Raw genomic sequence first — 21,083 nt, forward strand, 5'->3', positions numbered from 1 at the left:
TTTCCCTATGTGACATTAGTAAGTTGTGCTCCTGAGACAGGAAAGGCAATTACAGTACTTTCCACACAGCATGAGGATATGAAAGTGGCAGATAACAAGCCTAAAGTAATCCATTTTTGTAATACTATTAAAGCAAGTGTTGACACACTTGATGAGTGCATGAGAACATATTCCCAGAGCAGAGAAACCTGGCACTCACTGGCCCCTGGCAATTTTCTTCAACATCATAAACATCACAGCATACAATTTGTATGTGATTTTTCAGGAAACAAATAGCCACCAATTGTAACTTCACTTGAAGAAACAACTGGGAAAAAAACACTTTTTGAAAGACTTGGCACAATAGCTCTGTCAAGAAACCAGAAGAACATGTGACCAAAACGTGCATTGTTCTCCACAAAAAATATACAATGGTAATGGATCTTTGTGAACACAAGAACAATTAAGGACAAGGAACAGTGACAAGAGAAATGGTTCATACTGAAGCAAAAGGAATAGTTACAAGACAAGCAGTGAAAAGCTTTTCAAAAACAGATCACTGCTACCTTTGTCTCTGTGGGAGAGACTGGAAATATAGGAAGGCATGTAGTGAATGCAGCAAATACATCTTTCTCAGCCACACATCAAAAGAATATAGGGCCAGGTGTGGTGACTCATACTTACAATCCTAGCTCTCTGGGAGGCTAGGTAGGTGGACTGCTTGAGCTCAGGAGTTTGAGACCAGCCTGAGCAAGAGCAAGACCTTGTCTCTGGTAAAAATAGAAAAAACTAGCCGGGCAGGTACCTATATAGTCCCAGCTACTCAGGAAACTGAGGTAAGATGATTGCTTGAGCCCAAGAGTTTGAGGTTGCTGTAAGCTATGATGACACTATAGCACCCTACCCCAGGGTGGCAAAGTGAGACTGTCTCAGGAAAAATAAAGAAAATATATAAAAAGAACATGCAGAGAATACACAGCCAAACGTCAAAAGAAGAAAATATAATGAAAAGAACACAAAAAGAATGTGATTAAAATAGTGTACAATGGTATGCAAAATACATGGATTTTTTGCAAAATCATAGTATTATTAATTCTGGGTTCAGTGACTGACCCTCACTGGTGTTTGTTTGGTGCCAAAATGGCACTGGTATGCAACTGCTGTGGAAAGTTTTGTCCAAATGATACTAAATTCAAGATGTCTTGAATAATTAAGAAATACTAATAATATACCCAGAAAGTAAAACATGTGAAACACAGAACCAGATAGCTCTAGATTCTAATGAAGGACTAAAGAAATTGTCTGGTCAACCTTAATTAGGTGCCAAAACATGCGAGCTCTTTATGGTTTTTTTTTTTTTTCTCTTTATGGTTTTCAACAGAAACTCTACTTTTCTTAGATTCAACATCATTCTCTCTTAGGATAACAATTAGGATAACAATAAGAAAAGCCATATAGATAGAATAATAATTGCTTGAAAGATTAAATTTACTAGTTGACAACAGTTGCTACTTGGCATTGGCTGGTAAAATCTGCAGAGCTTAATATTATATACTGTCTGTCTTAGTTCTTTAAAATTATAAAATAGTAGTACAGAATGAAATAAAAAGCTTCCATTCATAGGTTTTTACCGTAATTTTGCTGACTATAGAAGTTGAAAGCAACAAAAAAGGAAATTTTATCAAAATCCAAAATTTTTTTTTCTTTTCTTTTTTTTTATTGAATGGTAACTATGTACATTAATGTACTTCTGGGGTACAGTGTGGGGTTTTCACACACAATCCAAAACACTTCCATCAGACAGGTTAACATAGCCTTCATGTCATTTTCTTAGTTATTGTTTTAAAATATTCACATTCTACTCTTAGAAAGATACACTTGTACCCTTGTAAGATAAACCTCAGAAGTGATCCCTCCAATCCCCCTCCCTCCACCCATTCAAAATCCAAAATTTTAAGTACCAATCTACAGAACAAAAATTTCCAGTGACAACCAGCTGTTACAGTAGTCATAATGAAACATCATTGTGCCATAAGCACTTAAACATAAAACTTACCATTTGGGGTGTTCAAAATACCACAGGCCATGACCCATATCAGACCAATTTGAACCACTGATATTTAATTATACAGCTCTTGTTTGAGCTGTAAATGGTTTATGGTGTCTTTCTTCTACTGGACTAGATATTATGATGACCTGAGCCAAAAGCTGTAAAAGTCATTATCTAGCACTTAAATATGGAGCCAATCCAGGTAAACATAAGCTAAAAGATAGATTCTGAGAATAATTTTTTTAGTCCAAAATCAAGTTATGGAAGAAGCAAAGTTACCCTTATACTTTTAATTACAATGCCAACAAGTTCCTTTAAGCCAGTTTGGCCTGGGTTTCTCTATCACTCACAAACAAAAGAACTGAAAGTAAGACAATTCTGACTTTTTGTCTCAGAAAATACAAGTTGTTCAGCAATATAGAAGGTCATATGTTTAGTAATTTTTCATATTTGAATGTTTATATCTAGAAGCAGAAATCATATCTCCCATATTCTATATGAATTCTGTTTCGCACTTTCTAACTCAACCATCACTACTTACCATTTTCTTATCTTCAATGCCAACACTGGAGCTCAGTAGCTGCATGTTAAAAAAGGCCAAAATTCCCAACAACTTGGGTTGTAAATAATTAGCCTAAAAACAAAAACCAATGTTGTATTAGTTTTATACAGATCAAATTTCCTAAATTGACAATTTAGTTATCTAATTAATATCATTTATATTTCACCTAACTTTACCTAACTACCAAAAATTTGGTAAGCTAAATTTCTCCAAAAGCGTATATTTTTACATCTAGTATTTAAAGAAATTAATGAAACTGGTTTACAATCACCGTGACAAAATATGATTAAAAAATATAGTACGAAGAGAAAATCATGAGCTCTTGAATCATAGAGCGAGGGGGGTGGAATCCTTATGATCTGATTCACCTAAGGATCCAGAGTGAAGATAAGACAGAGAACAGAGCAAGGGTGCCCCTAATCTACAGCAATTAGAGATAAGCTGGGGAAAAGTACCTAATTACAGAAAAGGTACCCTACCACAACAGGTCTAACACAGGGATCAATATCCCCTGAGGTAATAATGACAAAGAGTTACACCATGGGCATCAAGAGTTGCGAGCTAGATATCACCATCCATGACACTTTGGATCTCCTGAAGTGAGTATAGTTCATTCCTTCTTGAGAGAGGGTCCTAGAGGGCAGGGCATGGGCTTTAAGTCAGCCAAACCTGGCTTTGAATCCCAATTCTGACACTTCCTAGTGTGGGATATTAAATAACTTATTTAAGTCCTCTGAGTCTCTAAAATAGGAATAGCAAAAGCACTTACTGCACAGACTTCTTGTAAAGATTGTTAGGCCAACGCCCTGGTGGAGATGCTGAGGTCAACTTCAGATTTGAAATATTTAAAGTGGATTCAAAATGATATTAGCAAGGCCAAGAATTAAAAGCATGATTGTGGGCAATGGTGCTGTTGCTGTCTCCTGATTTCTTACACAACAAATTTCTATCCAAATACATATGGACTGTTTTTGACAACTATGCAAAGTTATGATTTGTGGTGTGCCATATACTCTTGGACTTTTTTTTTGACACAGCATTTCACTCTGTCACCCTGAGTAGAGTGCTATGGCATCAGCCTAGTTTACAGCAATCTCAAACTCCTGGGCTCAAGTAACCCTCTGCCTCAGCCTCCTCAGAAACTGGGACTACAGGCATTTGCCATGGTGCTGGTTAATCTTCCTATTTTCAGTTGAGGCAGGGTCTCTCTCTTGCTCAGAATGGTCTTGAACTCCTGAGCTCAGGGGATCCCCCCACTTTGGCCTCCCAGAGTATGTGAGCGACCATATCTGGCCCTCTTGGACTTTTTGATACCTTAGGGCAAGATGATTATGACAAATTACAACCACTGAGTTATCCACAAACAACAGATTTTTTATATATATGTATATATATACACACACTTAAATAGTCTGTTTTTAGTGGTCCTTCCATCCTCATTTGAAAATGTGAAAGGAAAGTGGATGCCTGCAATAATTCACCACTGTCCAAAGACTTCTTTCTTACTGTGGGGAACCAAACTGATCTCAGAGATGACCCCTCTACTATTTATAAACTTGCCAAGAAGAAACAAAAGCTTATCACTCCAGAGACCATTGAAAAGCTGGGCTATAATCTGAAGGCTGTCAAGTATGTGGAGTGTTCATGTTCTGTACTCTCACAGAAAGACCTAAAGAATGTATTTCGCAAAGCAATATCGGCTGCCCTGGAGCCTCCATAATCGAAGGAGACTGCAGGTGTGTGCTGTTATGAACATCTATCTCTTCAGAGCCCTTTCTGCACAACTGGTATTGGCATAATACTAAAATCAATTTTTAAATCAAACTAAAGATTACAAACAAAAATTCATTTTTGCAATAATGACACCTACCCACATGTATTCATGTGAGACAAGGCCCACAGCTATGGCTGCCTTTCCCATATTAGTTAATTTTGAGTAATTGTGATCAATATTAGTTTTTGTTTTGTTCTTTCAAAAAAAAAATTTTTTTTTAAAGCAAGGCATACGTGTGATGACTCTGTAACAGACTAATTCAAATTGCTGAAGATGCTCTCTGGCTCCACTCTGGAGAGTGATCTGGAACATCTTAGTAGGTTTTTATTTTTCCTTAGTTTTGGGGGGAAGTGTGTGTGTGCTTTGTTTTATTAAATTCATTAACAGTAGACAGTAGACAGCCCTTAAGGGTAGGAGGACATATGGATTCCACATTCCACATCCTAGATCTAATTTAGAAAGCATGTTACACATCTGGTGCTCTTAGGGGTATAGTAAATGTCTCATTTAACAACATATTCCTTTATGAAAGTTGCCCTTTTTCCCACCCTTGAGTAGATCCAGTATTTGCTGAAACTCATGAAAGTGGGTAAAATCTGTCTTGCCCTCTACTTTTCTAAAATGCACTATATACGTAAATGTGACTTTCAAAGAATTTTTTTTTTGCCATTTGCTAATGTTTTGGGAAGTTAGAAATTAACTGTTTTCACTGATAAATGGAAAGTATTATACCTTTGAAATATACTAAATGGATGGAGTTCATAATTTAAAAAAATTTTTTTCTGTCAGTAATTGTCTTTTTTTTTCTTTTTGAGACAGAGTCTCACTCTATTACCCTGGGTAGAGGGCCATGGTATCATAGCTCACAGCAACCTTAAACTATTGGGCTTGATCAATCCTCTTGCCTCAGCCTCCCAAGTAGCTGAGACTACAGGTGTCTGCCACAATGTCTTAGTTTTTTCTATTTATTTAGTAGACACAGGGGTCTCACTCTTGTTCAGGCTGGTCTCAAACTCCTGAGCTCAAGCAATCCACCCCCTCAGCCTTCCAGAGTGCTAGGATTACAGGTGTGGGCCACTGCACTTGGCCTTGTCAGTTATTGTCTCACATGCTTAGCACAGATTTGCAGCTCTATAGCATGTGGTATGGTGTTCCTAGAATGTAGCTGCTATGTAGAGGAGATATGAGGGGTGGTACTAGAAGACAGATATCTATGGAATGATTCACATCCTCTCAAGCTGTGAGGATGGAAGCTTGCACTTCATAAAGAAGCTGGGGGCTGGGGGGGGGGAACACTTCACAACATGGTAAATAGTCAGGGGAATCCACTTATTTCTGTTTTGCATGTGAGGAACCACACAGCAGCCAGAGAAGGTTTTCTAGTTTGGTAAACATCATGGAAAGAGCCTTATGGAGATTCTTTATAAAAGTTTTAATGGGGATCTTATCAGGTTATTTTGGTTGAAATTTCTAATTTTTAAAAATGTCTAGGTATGGCTTGGCGCCTGTGGCTCAAGCAGCTAAGGCACCAGCCACATACACCTGAGCTGGCAGGTTCGAATCCAGCCCAGGCCCGCCAAACAACAATGACGGCTGCAACCAAAAAATATTCGAGGATTGTGGCAGATGCCTGTAATCCCAGCTTTTGGGAGGTGAAGGCAGGAGAATGGCTTGAGCCTAGGAGTTGGAGGTTGCTGTGAGCTGTGATGTCATTGCACTCTACACAGGGCAACAGCTTGAGGCTCTGTCTCAAAAAAAAAAAAAAAAAGTGTAGGTAATCTTTTCCACCTTCCCCAAATCCTAATTCTTGTAGATTCCTTAGTATTGAACGAGTGCTTTCTTGGTTCTCAATTTATGACTACTCTGTAAAGAAGAACATTCCTCTCTTTCAAAATCTTTATATACAGGCAAGGAAAATGGCAAGAAAAAGAGCTGGGAATGAGTAGCAACTGAAGTATTTTCCAACTTGAGAAGAATGTTGCATTGCCTGATGTTGCGGGATCTGATTTGGGTATATCCAGGTAACATGCATTACCATGAGGAGGAAGGTAGAAGGGAAGATACTACTACATACAGAGAGGAGCTAGTTAGGGGTTCTATGTGTTCTCCAGATTAGATCTTGGGATCAAATTTTCTCTTTCCCAGCACAGAAAATCATCTGTTTTTCAATTCTAAAATTGTATTTTGTTTTGCAAACTTCTGATTTCAACTGAGACTCAACTTTGGCATAATAAGCCATAATTCACTAAGTATATGATTCCAGCCTATGCTTCTTAAATAAAACACACACATAGAGGGCACTCACACAATCCATGTGAACATTCTAATTTTTGTAAAGTTCTTGCAGTTAGACAAACAATTCTTTGAGTTCATTCATTCTCCACTCACCAAAATTCATTATGTATGCCTTGAATACTGTGCTGGGGTACAGGTATTCAAGATAAGCAAAGTCATTCTCTCCCATTAGACCATTATGAGCAAAAGACACTAAATAAGTAAACATGTAAACAAAGTTATGATAATTGCTATAAGAAAATAAACATGATTATGTGATAGATAAGAAATGGGATAAGGAAGTTGAGATAGGGTATTCAGGAAACTGAAATCTAAAGAATGAGAAAGATCCAGGATATTATTCCCAGCAGAGAAACTAGCTACAAAGACTTTGAAGCAGAAAAGCTTAGCATGTATACAAAACACAAAAGAAACAATGCTGAGACATAGAGAGAAAAGAAGAAAATAGTAGTACAACATCAGAGTAGAAAGGTAGGCAAAGCATGTACGGCCTCGTAGATTTTATCTTAAGAACAATATAAAACCACAGAAGCAATTTAAGCATGGGAATGATATGAGTTTGTAAAAAGAGTACTCCAAATGCTGTGTACATAATTAATTGTAGAGAGAGAGGAATAAAAAGAAAGAACAGTTAGGAGGCTTTCAGAGAAAGATGAAATGGTTGTTTGCATAAGGTTGCTTGCTTCTTCCCACCCTCACATCCATTCTCTGCCCTCTTCTGCCCTGCTCTGTGCCTGGGAGGCTTACTAGACTACATCACTTAGGATCCTATGCCTTCAGACTCCCCACTGAATTCAGTTAACAGGAAGCACCAAGAGAACAGATGATAAGAAGAGAGAGTGGGTACTTATATTTCCGGCTCCATGTTTTGAGGTAGTTCTGGTAGTAACTGTATCACTCTACAATGAAAGGACTCCTTCATCTTATGGTTGTAGCTCTCAAATAAGTTACAGTAAAACTATTTCCTCCCTTTTCCCAGGACTAAGGGGAACATTAAGTTTTCTACTGTTTGTAGTTCCTGGGTTCCTTGACATTGTCTGTAAAACTAAAAATAGCTCCTTTGTCAAATTATTTTCACTTCACTATTTTTGTGTGTGCTGTTTCTTTCCAGGGCATAACCTATACAAACTCACAAGTCCAAAACTCAGGGGACACCCAGACTAAAATTTTAACTATAAAATCACTAAAACATAAATCATACTAAAGAAAAAAAAACAAATGAGGGAATTTAAGGAGAAAATGATGACGGGGAAAAAGGGACAGTTATACATAGTCCTAAATGATTCTAGTATTTAGAGGATAAAGTAAATGATATCTTCTTGAAATTATGATCATTCTTTACTGAAAAGAGCCAGTAAAGAAGAAAAAGAGTGAAGAAAAAAGAAAATCAAGACAATTTGGCATCATATAATGCCACACAGGGAGGAAGGGTCAAGTGTACTAAATGCTACAGAAAGGCTGACTGAGATAGAGACAGAGAAGTGACCATGGGATTTAATTGTAGGAAGACTGGTGGTGATCACAACAAGAAGAATTTCATAAAATATTGAGAACAGAGCCAGAGTAGAATGGATTCATTTAATGGGAAATAAGAAAGCAGAGATAGAAACCTCTCTCAAGATATTTCACTGATAATCTTTTCAGTCTTATAGGAATGAGGGCAATCAAAAGAAAAAAAAATTCCAGCTACTCAGAAGACTGAAGCAGAATTGCTTGAGCACAGGAGTTACAGACCAGCCTTGGCAATACAGCAAGACCCTGTCTGAAAATTAAAAAATAGAAAGAAAGAAGGAAAAGAAAAAGAGTAAGCCTGAGGATTTACATATTTTTTCAGATAAAGAAATAAAATAATAAAGTGATTTCTGGCATAAATTTAAGGTAGAGAAAGATAAAAAGGGATAACGTATCTTGAACTCCCTTCAATCCAACAAAGGATTAAACTACAGTTAGAAGTGATGAATTTAGTTTGCTATCCCAAAGAAGGGGAAGTTATAGGGTGAAGGATGAGGGGAGAACTGTAAACATCTAATATATGTAGAGTTTAAAAGTAGTGAAGAAAAATATTTTTAAACATTTTTACTTAGTGAAAAACAAAATCTTCCAAAACTATTTTAAAATCTATGTTTTTCAGTGCTAACATAAGTTGTTAATGCCTGACTATGACCATGCAATTTATTTATTTATTTATTTATTTTTAAGACAGAGCCTCAAGCTGTCGCCCTGGCATGAATGCCATGGCATCACAGCTCACAGCAACTTCAAACTCTCGAGCTTAAGTGATTCTCTTGCCTGAACCTCCCAAGTAGCTGGGACTACAGGCGTCTACTACAATACCTGGTTATTTTTTGGTTGTAGTTGTCATTGTTGTTTGGAGAGCATGGGCTGGATTTGAACCCACCAGCTCAGGTCTATGTGGCTGGCACCTTAGCCACTTGAGCTACAGGCACCATGTTTGACCATACAATTTAAATCAATCTTCCTTTTTTTTTTTTTTTTAAAGACAGAGTCTCACTTTGTCATCCTTGGTAGAATTCCATGGCATCATAGCTCACAGCAACCTGAAACTTGCAGGCTCAAGTGATTCTCTTGCCTCAGCCTCCCAAGTAGCTGTCACTACAGGCACCCACCACAATGCCCACTATTTTTTAAAGACGGGGTCTCGAACTTATGAGCTCAAGGCAATCCACTCACCTCAGCCTCCCAGAGTGCTAGGATTATAGGCGTGAGCCACCATGCCTGGCCCTAAATCAATCCTTCTGAAAATAACAATACCAACTTAAAATTTACCAATCTCTACCAGTTGGAAAATGAAAAAAAAAAATCAGTTTCTTCAATTAAGCTGCAAAAAAGAAAAACAAAAATGGAAAAAAATTTACTGAACATATTCCTTACCATCAATTCAGGTGATGTGATATCTCTTGGGCCCTGATATGGATCATCACTAGATGCAAATGAAGCAAGAATTGACAAACCGTTGAAAACCTGTTGATAGTGTTCTCCAATACGTAGCAATAATTCATTATGCAATCCCTGGAAATCTTGTCTCAAAAGGCTCCCCAGTTCAATTTCTGTTTCATTCTAACTCAAAGACATTTAAAAGAAAAAAAAGTTTTTTCCCTCAATACTAACATTCTGAAAATAAGCATATAGATTTTAACATGCTATTAGTAAATCAGGAACTCTAGACTAGATGACAGGATTTATTAATAGTATTAAGAAAAGGTACTGGAAAAGGATTCTAATCTTGTTCATTCCTGGTAGGACTTCCCTAGGTTACAGGTAATGAGGAGAAGTGATAAGACTTTATTTTGATATAAAATTTAAAAAGGAAAATCTTAGTTTTCTCTAAGGTCTTACAATATCAGCTCAGTATTTACTGACACGTAACCCGTGTGGTGATAGTAGCTTAGAGGAGTCTTTCTTGTTAGATTATTTTAGTCAAATTCTGTCACTTACTAGTGCTGTGACTTGGACAAATTACCTAGTCTAGCCTCCCTCTGCCTTAGTTTCCTCATCTACAAAATAAAAAGATAATAGCACCTTTATCTCCTTGGGTAACTGTGAGGATTAAGTGAAGTGATCTATATAAATGGTTTAGCACAATTTCTGGCATTTAGTAAGCACTTCATAAATACTTATTATTTTCATTCTACCTTCAAAAGACACAGATTTACTTTCATTCAATGTTTAATAACTCTTGTATGGAAAGAGACCCGCTGCTGACACATTATGAAACAAATGAAATAAATTAATGTCAGAGAAAGTAGTAAAGTTATATGCATATTTCCAACAGGTTTTACAGATTACATTACATTTCCTATGTAATCTCATATTACATGAGTTATATGCATGTTTCCAACAGGTTTTACAGATTACATTACATTTCCTATGTAATCTCATATTACATGAGTTATATGCATGTTTCCAACAGGTTTTACAGATTACAATACATTTCCTATGTAATCTCATACTCTTCAGTAAGGTACTGTTAACATGACACCAAAAAAAGAAACACAAGTTATAATTTTAAATCTAAAAACTAGCAAGAAACTGGGCCAAATTGTAATCAGAGCACAAAGTAACTAAACATAGACATTGTATCACAGTTGGAAGTGGCTGCCTTTTTCCTACAGATATTATCTGAATATTATCAATCAACTCATAGCTCTAATCAACTGAAAAATGCTAATGATATCAACTAAGAAGTCCACAATGAGTAACTATCATATCCCATTATGGAGAAATAACCGAAGGAAATAACAAAAGAAGATTTCTATTTAATATGCTCCCAGTACAAAGACTATTTAACATAACACTGGAACTTAAATTTTTTAAGATAGGCTACAAATTATTCAACTTTCTTCCGGTAAGAATGTTATAAAAGCTCTACTATAACACTAATTTACACAAAAGAGTAAAACATATACAAATATTCAATTACCTTCAGATAATGAAGGGCACGTTCTAATTCATCTTTAGAACAGGAACAAACCAAATGGGAAAAAATATATTTGAAGTTATTTATTAAAATCTCTCTACGATTGACATTTAGTTGTTTTCCTAAAGTTCGAATGAGAGCAGAAGCTGCAGGGCTTGCTTTGGCAGCAAGATCAGGTAGTAGAACTTGTAAAGTCCTCTGAAAAAGAAAGCCAAAATAACCAAAAAGTACATTTGTCTGAGTGATAAAACACACAAGCGATGTAAAAAAATATTTTTAAATGTCACACAAATTTGGAGTCTATACGACTTACATTTGAATTCATATTTACCATTTATTTACCAACAGATATTTAGTATGCATGTACTGTTCAGACATTGTAGATATAGCACTGAACAAAATAGGCAGGATGCCTAATGGCATAGAGTTTACACTATAAAATGATTGAAACAGACCACAAATAAGCAAACATAAAAGTAAAGAAGATAATTTCTCAGGAGTATGCATTAAAATATATTCATGCTCTAAGGCAGAAGTCTCAAGTCTGATGTATTTCAATTAACCTGTATTTTTTAAGATAGGCTACAAATTATTGCAAAAAGTTACAATAAATGCAATTTAAAAAAATGTTTTTAAAGAGTTGATAATACAATAGTATAATTAAAAAAAAACCTTTTAACACATCCACCATCCTAATACTGCAACAAATCTATTTTTATTTTAGTCTATTTCCCTTAAGATGTTCATATGATACATACAAAATCCAACAAAAAAAATTTCATTTATTCATTCAACATGTTATCTAATGAACATTTACTACATGTCAGTCACAATTGTAAGCACTGCAGATGTGATAGTGAACAAGACCAAGGTTCTGCCCTCAGAGATGCTTATACCTTACTTCATTATGCCTTTCAACTTGAATGTTAACACTATAAGACTATTTAGGGTTGTTTCTATAAAGTTCTCATTGTCATGGTAATAAGTTACATAATATCCTACCACATACTCTGTAGTATGGAGTAGTTTAGGAAGCTTTTTCCTGGGGGGTTGGGTGGACAGAGTCACACTCTGCTGCCCCTGGCTGGAGTGCCATAGTGCCTAGCTCACAACAACCTCAAACTCCTGAGTTCAGGCAATCCTCCTGACTCCGCCTCCTGAGTAGGTGGGACTACAGGTGCCTGCAACAACCCCTGGCTAATTTTTTTGTATTTTCAGTAAAAACGAGGTCTTATTCTTGCTCAGACTGGTCTGGACCTCCTGAGCTCAAGGGATCCTGAGGCAACTTTGGCCTCCAAGAGTGCTAGGATTACAGGAGTTAGCCACCACCTGCCACGTTGGAAGCCTTTGAAAAGTCATTAGTTTCACTAGTTTCATTAGTTTCACTAGTTTCATTAGTTTCAAGAGTTTTGTTTTTACTTTGCTTTGCTACTTAGATAATGTTGAAATAAACACCTATGCTTTATGATTCCCAGAGTAGAATGAAAAGATCTGAATATTCTTGTGGTCCTCCCCATGTACTGTCATATTTCCTTCAGTATTAACCAATTTATAAGCAATTAACAAAGCATAGTAATACTATAGGAAAAATTCTGTATGAATTGCCATTATAATTTATTAATTAAGAGAAATGGTAAGTTTGTGTCTTTGGAAAATATAAGAAGATAATCTACTCCATAATCTTTTATATCTCAGCCCTAATGACTTGTCAAAGGCTTTCTAAGCCACTCCATACTATAAAGTATGTCTTGAATTCATAGCCGATCATTTTCTATACCACTAGAGTTTTGTACTTTATTACTCTATCTCCTCAGGAGTAGAAATGATCATATTAGACTCTGAATTACAAATGGAACCAATCACAGGACTAAAGAAAGACATTAGGGCTCAGAGAGTTAACTGAAATGATTAGCATTCTTTACTTAGTATTAACCTTTCAGGACTGCTAACCACACAGGATGATAACTCAAATCAGCATGACCTTAAATTTTATAGTATAAGCAATAATCTCACATCAAAGTTAAAATCTAGAATGGAATGAACAGAATACGGAATTGCAAACCTTAATTAAGTGAACTATATGTTGCAACTTACAGTAAGAAAACGATTAAGATCAGGAAAGTCAAAAACATTGGCAATTTCAGACAAGGTATTTAAAGCCATTTCTCTCTGGTGTGCTACATCTTGTTTTCTTATCTCCGCATTCTGGAATGGAGTACTAGGAAGTGCTGCCATCTGACTGGAGTGGAGGGATTCTACCAAGAACTAGAGCAAAAACAATTTGACTCTTAGATTTCACACAAGAAAGAAGTTTTAAAGTAACATAAATAATCCACCATAATATTTAATTGAAAATAATAATACTTTTTAAAATTACATAAAGGATACCATCAAATAATGTTCTATATTACCTAAATTGGCTCATTTAATTTTTATAACAACCTTAATGGGTAGATTACCTAATAATCTCCCTCTTACAGACAGATGAAGTAACCAAGCTTCCTGATATCAAAACTGAAATACCATGCTAAGGATTTTACCACAAAAATAGGGTAAAGCCAGTATTTTAACACAGACTATAATTAAACTTCTGTAGCACACTTAAATTATGTTGATTAAAAAAAGAATTAAAAAAAGAATATACTTGTGCTTTGAACTTCTTTCAAAAATAATTTAATTAATAATCTTTAAAAATTTTTGCAGTATACCAATTGAAAATCACTGGCCTAACTTTTTAGCTATAAATTGAATATATGATATTTAAAACAAAGTGCCAGCCAGAGCTCTGCCAAAGGCCCCACAATACTCCCAACAGGAGCACCCTAGAGATGATTAAATGTCCATTCCACTGTCAAAAAAAAAAAAAATATGAATAATATCAAGGTATAAAAGAGTTTATTACTAAAAAAGTAAGGCATCTCCCTAAAAATTAATAACAGAGTATAATAGTTAAATACAACATTATGAGATGATTTTTCCCTTCTCCCATTTATAATCTATGTTTTCAAATAAGTATCCTAAAGTATAAAACTGGCAAAATTCCATTTCTCTTAAATAAATACATCATTTTAAAAAATAATCTTCACAAGTAAAATACAGTAAAACATGCATAAATATTCTTTTAAAAAAATTATTGCCAAGTATTGCTATTGTGTATAATCAAGACAATGATGGCCCTTACCTGACAGATGGGTTTTTTATATTGGCTAAAAAAATTTTGCAATTTAACACTTTTAGCTGCAACCAGAGCTCTAATTTCTGTGTATGCTGCTCCAGACACAGATGCTGACTTGGATAACAAACAATGCAATAAATGCAAGAGTGCAAAAGGTACCAAATCTCCTTTTGCTGCCCTGAAATTAAAAAAGAAAAACCATCACACACACACAAAATAAATGTCTCAGAAACAAATGGAAATCCATAAATCAATACATATTGAATAACTTTTTTTTGATGTTATCATATGTATCATATCACCATTTCTAACATAAGGCAAATAAAAAGGAGAACAGCCAAGATAAATAAGAAGTGATGGATGTGTTACTTAGTTCAATGTAAGCATTTCACATTGTACATTGAAGCAGTACCCCGAACCCCATAAATGCATCAATATACAAAGTTATGATTTAATAAAAAATAATAATAAATAAATAAATAAGGAAGAATACAAAAGGTACCCAAGTATACCTTCCAATATCCCCTGTTGTAAGAATCAAGGTATCCTTCAACTCATTATTTCTTGATATTTGGGCATGTGTATATGCTTCCTTCATTCTTAACACAAAAAGCTAGAACAATAAAATTAACTGGTTAAGGAAATTTTTAGAGCTAGGCCTATGAAAACCTAAATTATAAATAAAAATTATCAACCTCTTTTATAAATCCATCTTCAGAGTCCAAGGATCCCAATACATGCTTGATATTTCCACTAAAAGCCACTCTAACATCCTTGTCTGGATCTTCCATTAAATTTAATAAAGTTCCGAGAACAGCTTTTACATCCGTTTCATCTTCTCTAAAATCAAGATGCTTACAAAGATGAGGTAGGTTATCTATGAAAGCTAAAAGATAAGAATATATAATGTCTAATTTAACAGATTATCAAAGTTGTACTATAAATACAGTGTTAATAAATAATATGCCACAAAGAATCTTATGTTGCCTTAAATTGCCAATCTTTAAGTATGTATAGTAACAAAGTTTTAGGGAATAAAAATAATACTTATATATTTACTTTATAGTTAACAAGTCATAGATGACATAAATCTAAAATAATTCTAGACTTTTTAAAGTTATAAAATAACCAGTTCCTTTTAGAATATGTAGGCCATTACATATTACCAAGATAGGACTTAAAAGCACATTTCACTAATCCAAAGAACCTTGAACTAAGATTTATTATTACCCTTATGAGATTAGGGAATCCTAGAAACCATCTGTCATAATGCTTTCAAAACTTGCTACCTTACCTAAACAAATGGATTATCCAAGTATTTGTATAAATCTCATGCACCCAACAAATTCATACTCCATTATTGCTAGAAAAGTATCCAAGAAGATACAATCTATAGTGCTCAGTTGGGCAAGGTAACATTACTATTTGAATTTCTGAAGGTCCCAACATGGGGAAAAGGATGCATTAACGTTTTTGACATCATTAAAGAAGATATAGGGTCAGTGCCTGTGGCTCAAGAGTAGGGCGCCAGCCCTATATACCAGAGGTGGTGGGTTCAAACCCAGTCCTGGCTAAAAACTGAAAAAGGAAAAGAAGGTATGGAATACTGAAACTTATAATTTTGAACCAGCTATCAGGGATGCTGCAGCCTGTCAAATCACAGGATTATTTAAAAAATCCAATAATCACATCTCTTACTGGTACTATAAGGCAGTCTAATACTGGTCATCCCATTTATATGCAATCATTATTGAGCATTGACTCTAACAAGCATGTAACTTGCTATAATTATATAAGGCTTTAGCCCAATTCTATCACTGATTTGAAAAACAGAACTTACACAGGTTTTAAAATATTAAATAAATCATAATCACTCACCAAGTTTTACTGGACTAGGTGTATTTTTTTTCAATAGGAAAAGGAATGGCTTGCAAATAGAAGCTTTTAATCGAGAAGATGAACATTCATGTTGAGAAGTGGCTTTTAAATTCTTACAGAAGAGGTCCACATGCCCATGTTCAGAGAAAGGTTCTATTAAGGAACTTGTCAAATAAAACATGCCATGGAGAGTGCAGACAAGTTGACCAAGTATAGAGGCAAATTCTTTCTTGACAATGTCAGAATCATCTTTAACTTTATCTCTGGGAGAAAAAAATGAAAAAGTACTAAACCTTTTTGGTCTAAATAGTCTTGCTTAATCTGGGACAAAAGTACTAGTTAAAACAAAATCTAAAAGTGAAAAAATTTAAATTCTAAAACTAAAAGCAACATTTGCTGCACATATTCAGCAATAAGTATAACTTTGCCAAGATAGCTAGAGAATTATCTTTCCAAGTGACATATTCAAATTAAAATCTTAATACATACATAAGGATCTTGGGAACTCTGTTACAAGAATTCTGCTGCTGCAGTAAGATAAAAAATCCATTAACACAACTAGCCCGGATTACTTCATAGGAGCTCTGCAGGGCCCAGTTGTAAACTGCTGTTCTCCATTCAAGGAATATCCCTCTTGGAAGCAGAGTTAGAAGAAATACACACCGTGACTGTGCCTGGGGTGCTAAAAAAATTAAGTCCATTAAACAACATTTCTAATATAGTTAATTTTACATACATACATATATTATAAAGTTAAGTCACATTTAAAACACATATAATATTTAGTTTAATAGCTCCTTTTCAAAAGATAAAGCAAGTTCACTGAAAAAGTTCTATAAACAAACTTACTAAATAATCAAGGAAATGAAAATTGAAAATCATGTCCATCAAACAGCAAAAAAAAAAGAAAAAGAAAAAAAGAGAAAGAAGGTTAAATCCGTGTTTTTTTTTATTTTTTCTAAATAGCAAAAATTTTAAAGTTTGGAGGATGTGAAACAATAGGAATTACTATGTTCTGCTAACAGGCGTGTAAGCTGGCACATCTTTGGAAAACAATACAGCAGAACAGAGTTGAGGGTATGCAAACCATACAACCCAACAATTCCACTCCTCAGATACCTTTAAATGGTGCTTCTCAAACTTTAATATGCATATGAATCAACTATCTTGTTAAAATGCAGACTCTGATTCAGTAGGTCTGCGTAGAGTATGAGATTTTCCATTTCTAACAATTTCCTCAACAGTAGCAATGCAAGTAGCAATGTGAGTCTAGGGACCACACTTTTCAAAAAGCAAGGAGTCAGAATAAAAATATAGTCAATGAAATTTTGTTTGTACTTATGAAAAAATTGGAAACAGCTTGATTATCTACCAATCAGCGAGGCTTGATAGTGTCTCTATTCATATAGCTGTCTACTATTGAGAAGTTTAAATAACATACTAGAGCTATATATATCACCATAGGTTAAGTTTCACAGAGATAATGTTGACTAACAAAACACAAGTTGTAAAAGATAAAACAGTTCTATACAGTAAAGCAAGACATCATTCATTAGAATAGTCAATACCAAATTCAGAATAGTAGTTATCTCTGGGGAAAGAATTAGGGAAATGAAATTACAGAGCAACAACTGAAGGGCTTTCATCTCTAATATTCTTATCTCTTAAAGTGGAAGTTGGTTGAGTGGCACTTGTGGCTCAGTGAGTAGGGTGCCAGCTCCATATACTGAGGGTGGCAGGTTTGAACCCAGCCCCAGCCAAACTGCAACAAAAAATAGCCAGGCATTGTGGTGGGCGCTCGTAGTCCCAGTTACCCAGGAAGCTGAGGCAAGAGAATTGCCTAAGCCCAAGAGTTGGAGGTTGTTGTGAGCTGTGACGCTACAGCACTCTACCGAGGGCGACAAAGTAAGACTCTATCTCAAAAAAAATAAACAAATAAATAAATAAAAAATAAAGTAGAAGTTGGGATAAGAGTGTTTAGTATGTCCTCTGCTCTTTTTTGTATTTCTCAAATATTTCATAATGATATTAAATGAAAATAAAGATATATAAGGATATATTTCAAAGTTTTTACAGTAATAAAGGAAATGAAATCTATCAGTCATTTGTTACTTTTTACTCACATAACTGCTTGTATGAATTATTAAAAATATACCCTTTTAATTACTGAATAATATAAATAAGTTTTAGAAGTCCTATATAGAGATGAATTAAGACAAAACAAAACAAATCACAAACATAGACACAATTCTATGCCCACTTACAGTAGCTATCTGAAATCCTCTGGCTTAATGTTAGAAGACCAGTGGCAAATGTGGTCAACTTTAAACAGTCATCAGAATGGGAATAAATCCATGGAATTGAGAGCATGCCACACAGCTCTTCCAGAATATGATCTTCAAATGAACTTTTTACTACAGAAACACAGAAGAGGTCATTAATTATATCTTTTCCTTAATCATATTTAAAGAGTCTTTTTAAAAATAAAAATATAGACACTTGAGGCTTGGTGCCCATAGCACAGTGGTTATGGCCCCAGCCACATACACTGAAGCTGGCAGGTTTGAACCCGGCCCGGGCCAGCTAAACAACAATGACAACAGCAACAAAAACTAGCCGGGCGTTGTGGCAGACACCTATAGTCCCAGCTACTTGGGGGGCTGAGGCAAGAGCCCAAGAGTTTGAGGTTGCTGTGAGCTGTGATGCCACAGCACTCTACCAAGGGCAACATAGTGAGACTCTGCCCTCCTCCAACAAAAAAAAAAATATATACATATATACATATATTTATGTCTATATAGAGAGAGACATTCGAAACATCAACTGGAGTTATAATGAACATTTTATAAACAGAGTTTCTTTTTTGAGACAGAGTCTCCTCTGTCACCCTAGGTAGAGTGCTATGTTGTCTTAGCTCACAGCAACCTCGAACTCCTGGGTTTAAGCAATCTTCTTTTTTTTGTTTTATTAAGTCATTCGTATATAGATCATAAATACATTTAAACCATTATAGGATTCAATGTGTTGATTATTTGTACAAATTGGAATGCTTACATCCTACTAAGCTACTCAGGAGGCTAAGGCAAGAGGATTGCTTGCAACACTTATGAAATATATTGCAAGCAATCCTCTTGCCTTAGCCTCCTGAGTAGCTAGGAACACAGGCACCCGTTACAATGCACAGCTAGTTTTTTTCTATTTTTTTAATAGAGAGGGCATCTCACTCTTGCTCAGACTCATCTTAAACTCATGAGCTAAAAAAGAAAAAACTCATGAGCTCAAGCTATTTGCCCACCTAGGCCTCCCAGAGTGCTAGGATTATAGGTGTGAGCCACCATGCCAATTGTTTTTTTCTTGGAGACAAGAGTGTCACTATGTTGCCCTTGGCAGAGTATCATGGCATCACAGCTCACAGCAACCTCAAACTCTTGGGGTTAAACAATTCTCTTGCCTCAGCCTCCAGAGAAGCTGGGACTACAGACGCCCGCCACAACACCCAGCTATTTTTGGTTGCATTTGTCACTGTTGTTCAGCAGGTCCAGGCTCAAACCTGCCAGCCTTGGTGTATGTGGCTGGAACCCTCCCTACTTACGGAGCTACGGCGCTGAGCCAGGGATTCTTTTTTTTGACAGAGTTTCACTCTATATAATGTTCTAAAACCTCAAACTCTTGGGCTCAAGAGATCCTCCTGCCTCAGACTCCTGGTAGTTGGGACTACTGGCATGTACTACCATGCCTGGCTAATTTTTTTTATTTTTGGTAGAGATGGGGTATTGCTCTTGCTCAGGCTGATCTTGAACTCCTGACCTGAAACAATTTTCTCCTTTTGATCTTCCAGAGTACTAGAATTACAACTGTGAGTCACCACAACCAGCCTAAACAGGGATTCCTTACATAGAGATCAACTCAAATAAATTATGTGTGACATTATAAAAATATGTACGTATACACAAAAGAAGGATCATAGCATGCTTCAAATTCCCAAATCAAAAACTTAAAAGTTATAAATAATTTCTATTGACTAGAGAATAACAAATCAAAATATTACACAAATAAATTCAGAACTCAGAAATTATTAGCAAATTTAATGGAAGTGAAATTTAACAAAAAACAGAAACCCTGAGTATTCTAAACAACTTGTGCATTTAGGTTTCAGGCAAGAAAGAAAGCCTACTTCTCCATGGAAATCTTTAGTAAAAGGCAAAGATTTATACGATCTGAAGAGAAACCAGAATATAGAAAGCCTATTTCTATACTGATTATCATTAAAAGTTATTCTGATCTACTGCTTATATGTACTCACCTTGCATGTAAATCAATGCATCATAAATTTTCACCACATTATCAATGATTGCCTCTAGGTCAGGTTTCTGAATAGATTCTAACAAACTCCTGCAGCTCTTTAGCACTCTTGTGTAAAAATCCAATGGCATCCAAGTTATCACTATTGACAGTTTCTTCTTAGATTTGTGCTCAAAGTCCTTGAAATTATGGCTGCAGCTAAATACATTTTTTTAAAAACATTGAAATTAAGATGAATTTTGTTACAAACCTAATATTTTAATAAAGCAAAAAAACTGTGAATATAAAGTTAATCTATAATCTTAAACCAATTTAAAGCAAATATCCAACTCTATTAATACATTATTATTTTATTTATTTATTTATTTATTTGGAGGCAGAGTATCACTATGTCGCCCTCAGTAGAGTCCTATAGTGTCACTGTTCACAGCAACCTCCAACTCTTGGGTTTAAGCAATTCTTTTGCCTCAACCTCCCAAGTAGCTGGGACTACAAGCACCACAACACCTGGCTATTTTTTTGTTGCAGTTGTCATTGTTGATTTTAGCTGGCCTGGGCCAGGTTCGAACCTGCCAGCCTTGGTGTCTGTGGCTGGCGCCGAAAACACTGAACTACGGGTGCTGCCCACAT

At 35.4% G+C, this 21,083-nt stretch overlaps 1 protein-coding gene and 1 pseudogene across 1 annotated transcript in view; both read right to left on the reverse strand.

Moving 5' to 3' along the window:
• The window catches only part of ATR (ATR serine/threonine kinase), a 142,095-nt gene that overhangs the window by 101,827 nt on the left and 19,185 nt on the right, over nt 1-21,083 (reverse strand). Inside the window, exons 7-17 of the mRNA XM_023513056.1 lie at nt 20,455-20,651; nt 18,416-18,565; nt 16,641-16,833; nt 16,152-16,414; nt 14,969-15,159; nt 14,786-14,886; nt 14,280-14,451; nt 13,193-13,363; nt 11,102-11,296; nt 9,553-9,738; nt 2,571-2,663 (exon numbers count right to left, since the gene is read on the reverse strand). Of these exons, the coding sequence (XP_023368824.1) occupies nt 2,571-2,663; nt 9,553-9,738; nt 11,102-11,296; nt 13,193-13,363; nt 14,280-14,451; nt 14,786-14,886; nt 14,969-15,159; nt 16,152-16,414; nt 16,641-16,833; nt 18,416-18,565; nt 20,455-20,651 (1,912 nt within the window). The remainder of the gene's footprint in view (nt 1-2,570; nt 2,664-9,552; nt 9,739-11,101; nt 11,297-13,192; nt 13,364-14,279; nt 14,452-14,785; nt 14,887-14,968; nt 15,160-16,151; nt 16,415-16,640; nt 16,834-18,415; nt 18,566-20,454; nt 20,652-21,083) is intronic.
• Nucleotides 20,265-20,388, reverse strand: LOC111725163 (annotated as a pseudogene).

Source organism: Otolemur garnettii, unplaced genomic scaffold (assembly GCF_000181295.1).
Source record: "Otolemur garnettii isolate 467f Iridium unplaced genomic scaffold, OtoGar3 scaffold00032, whole genome shotgun sequence".
NCBI classification, from domain to species: Eukaryota; Metazoa; Chordata; class Mammalia; order Primates; family Galagidae; genus Otolemur; species Otolemur garnettii.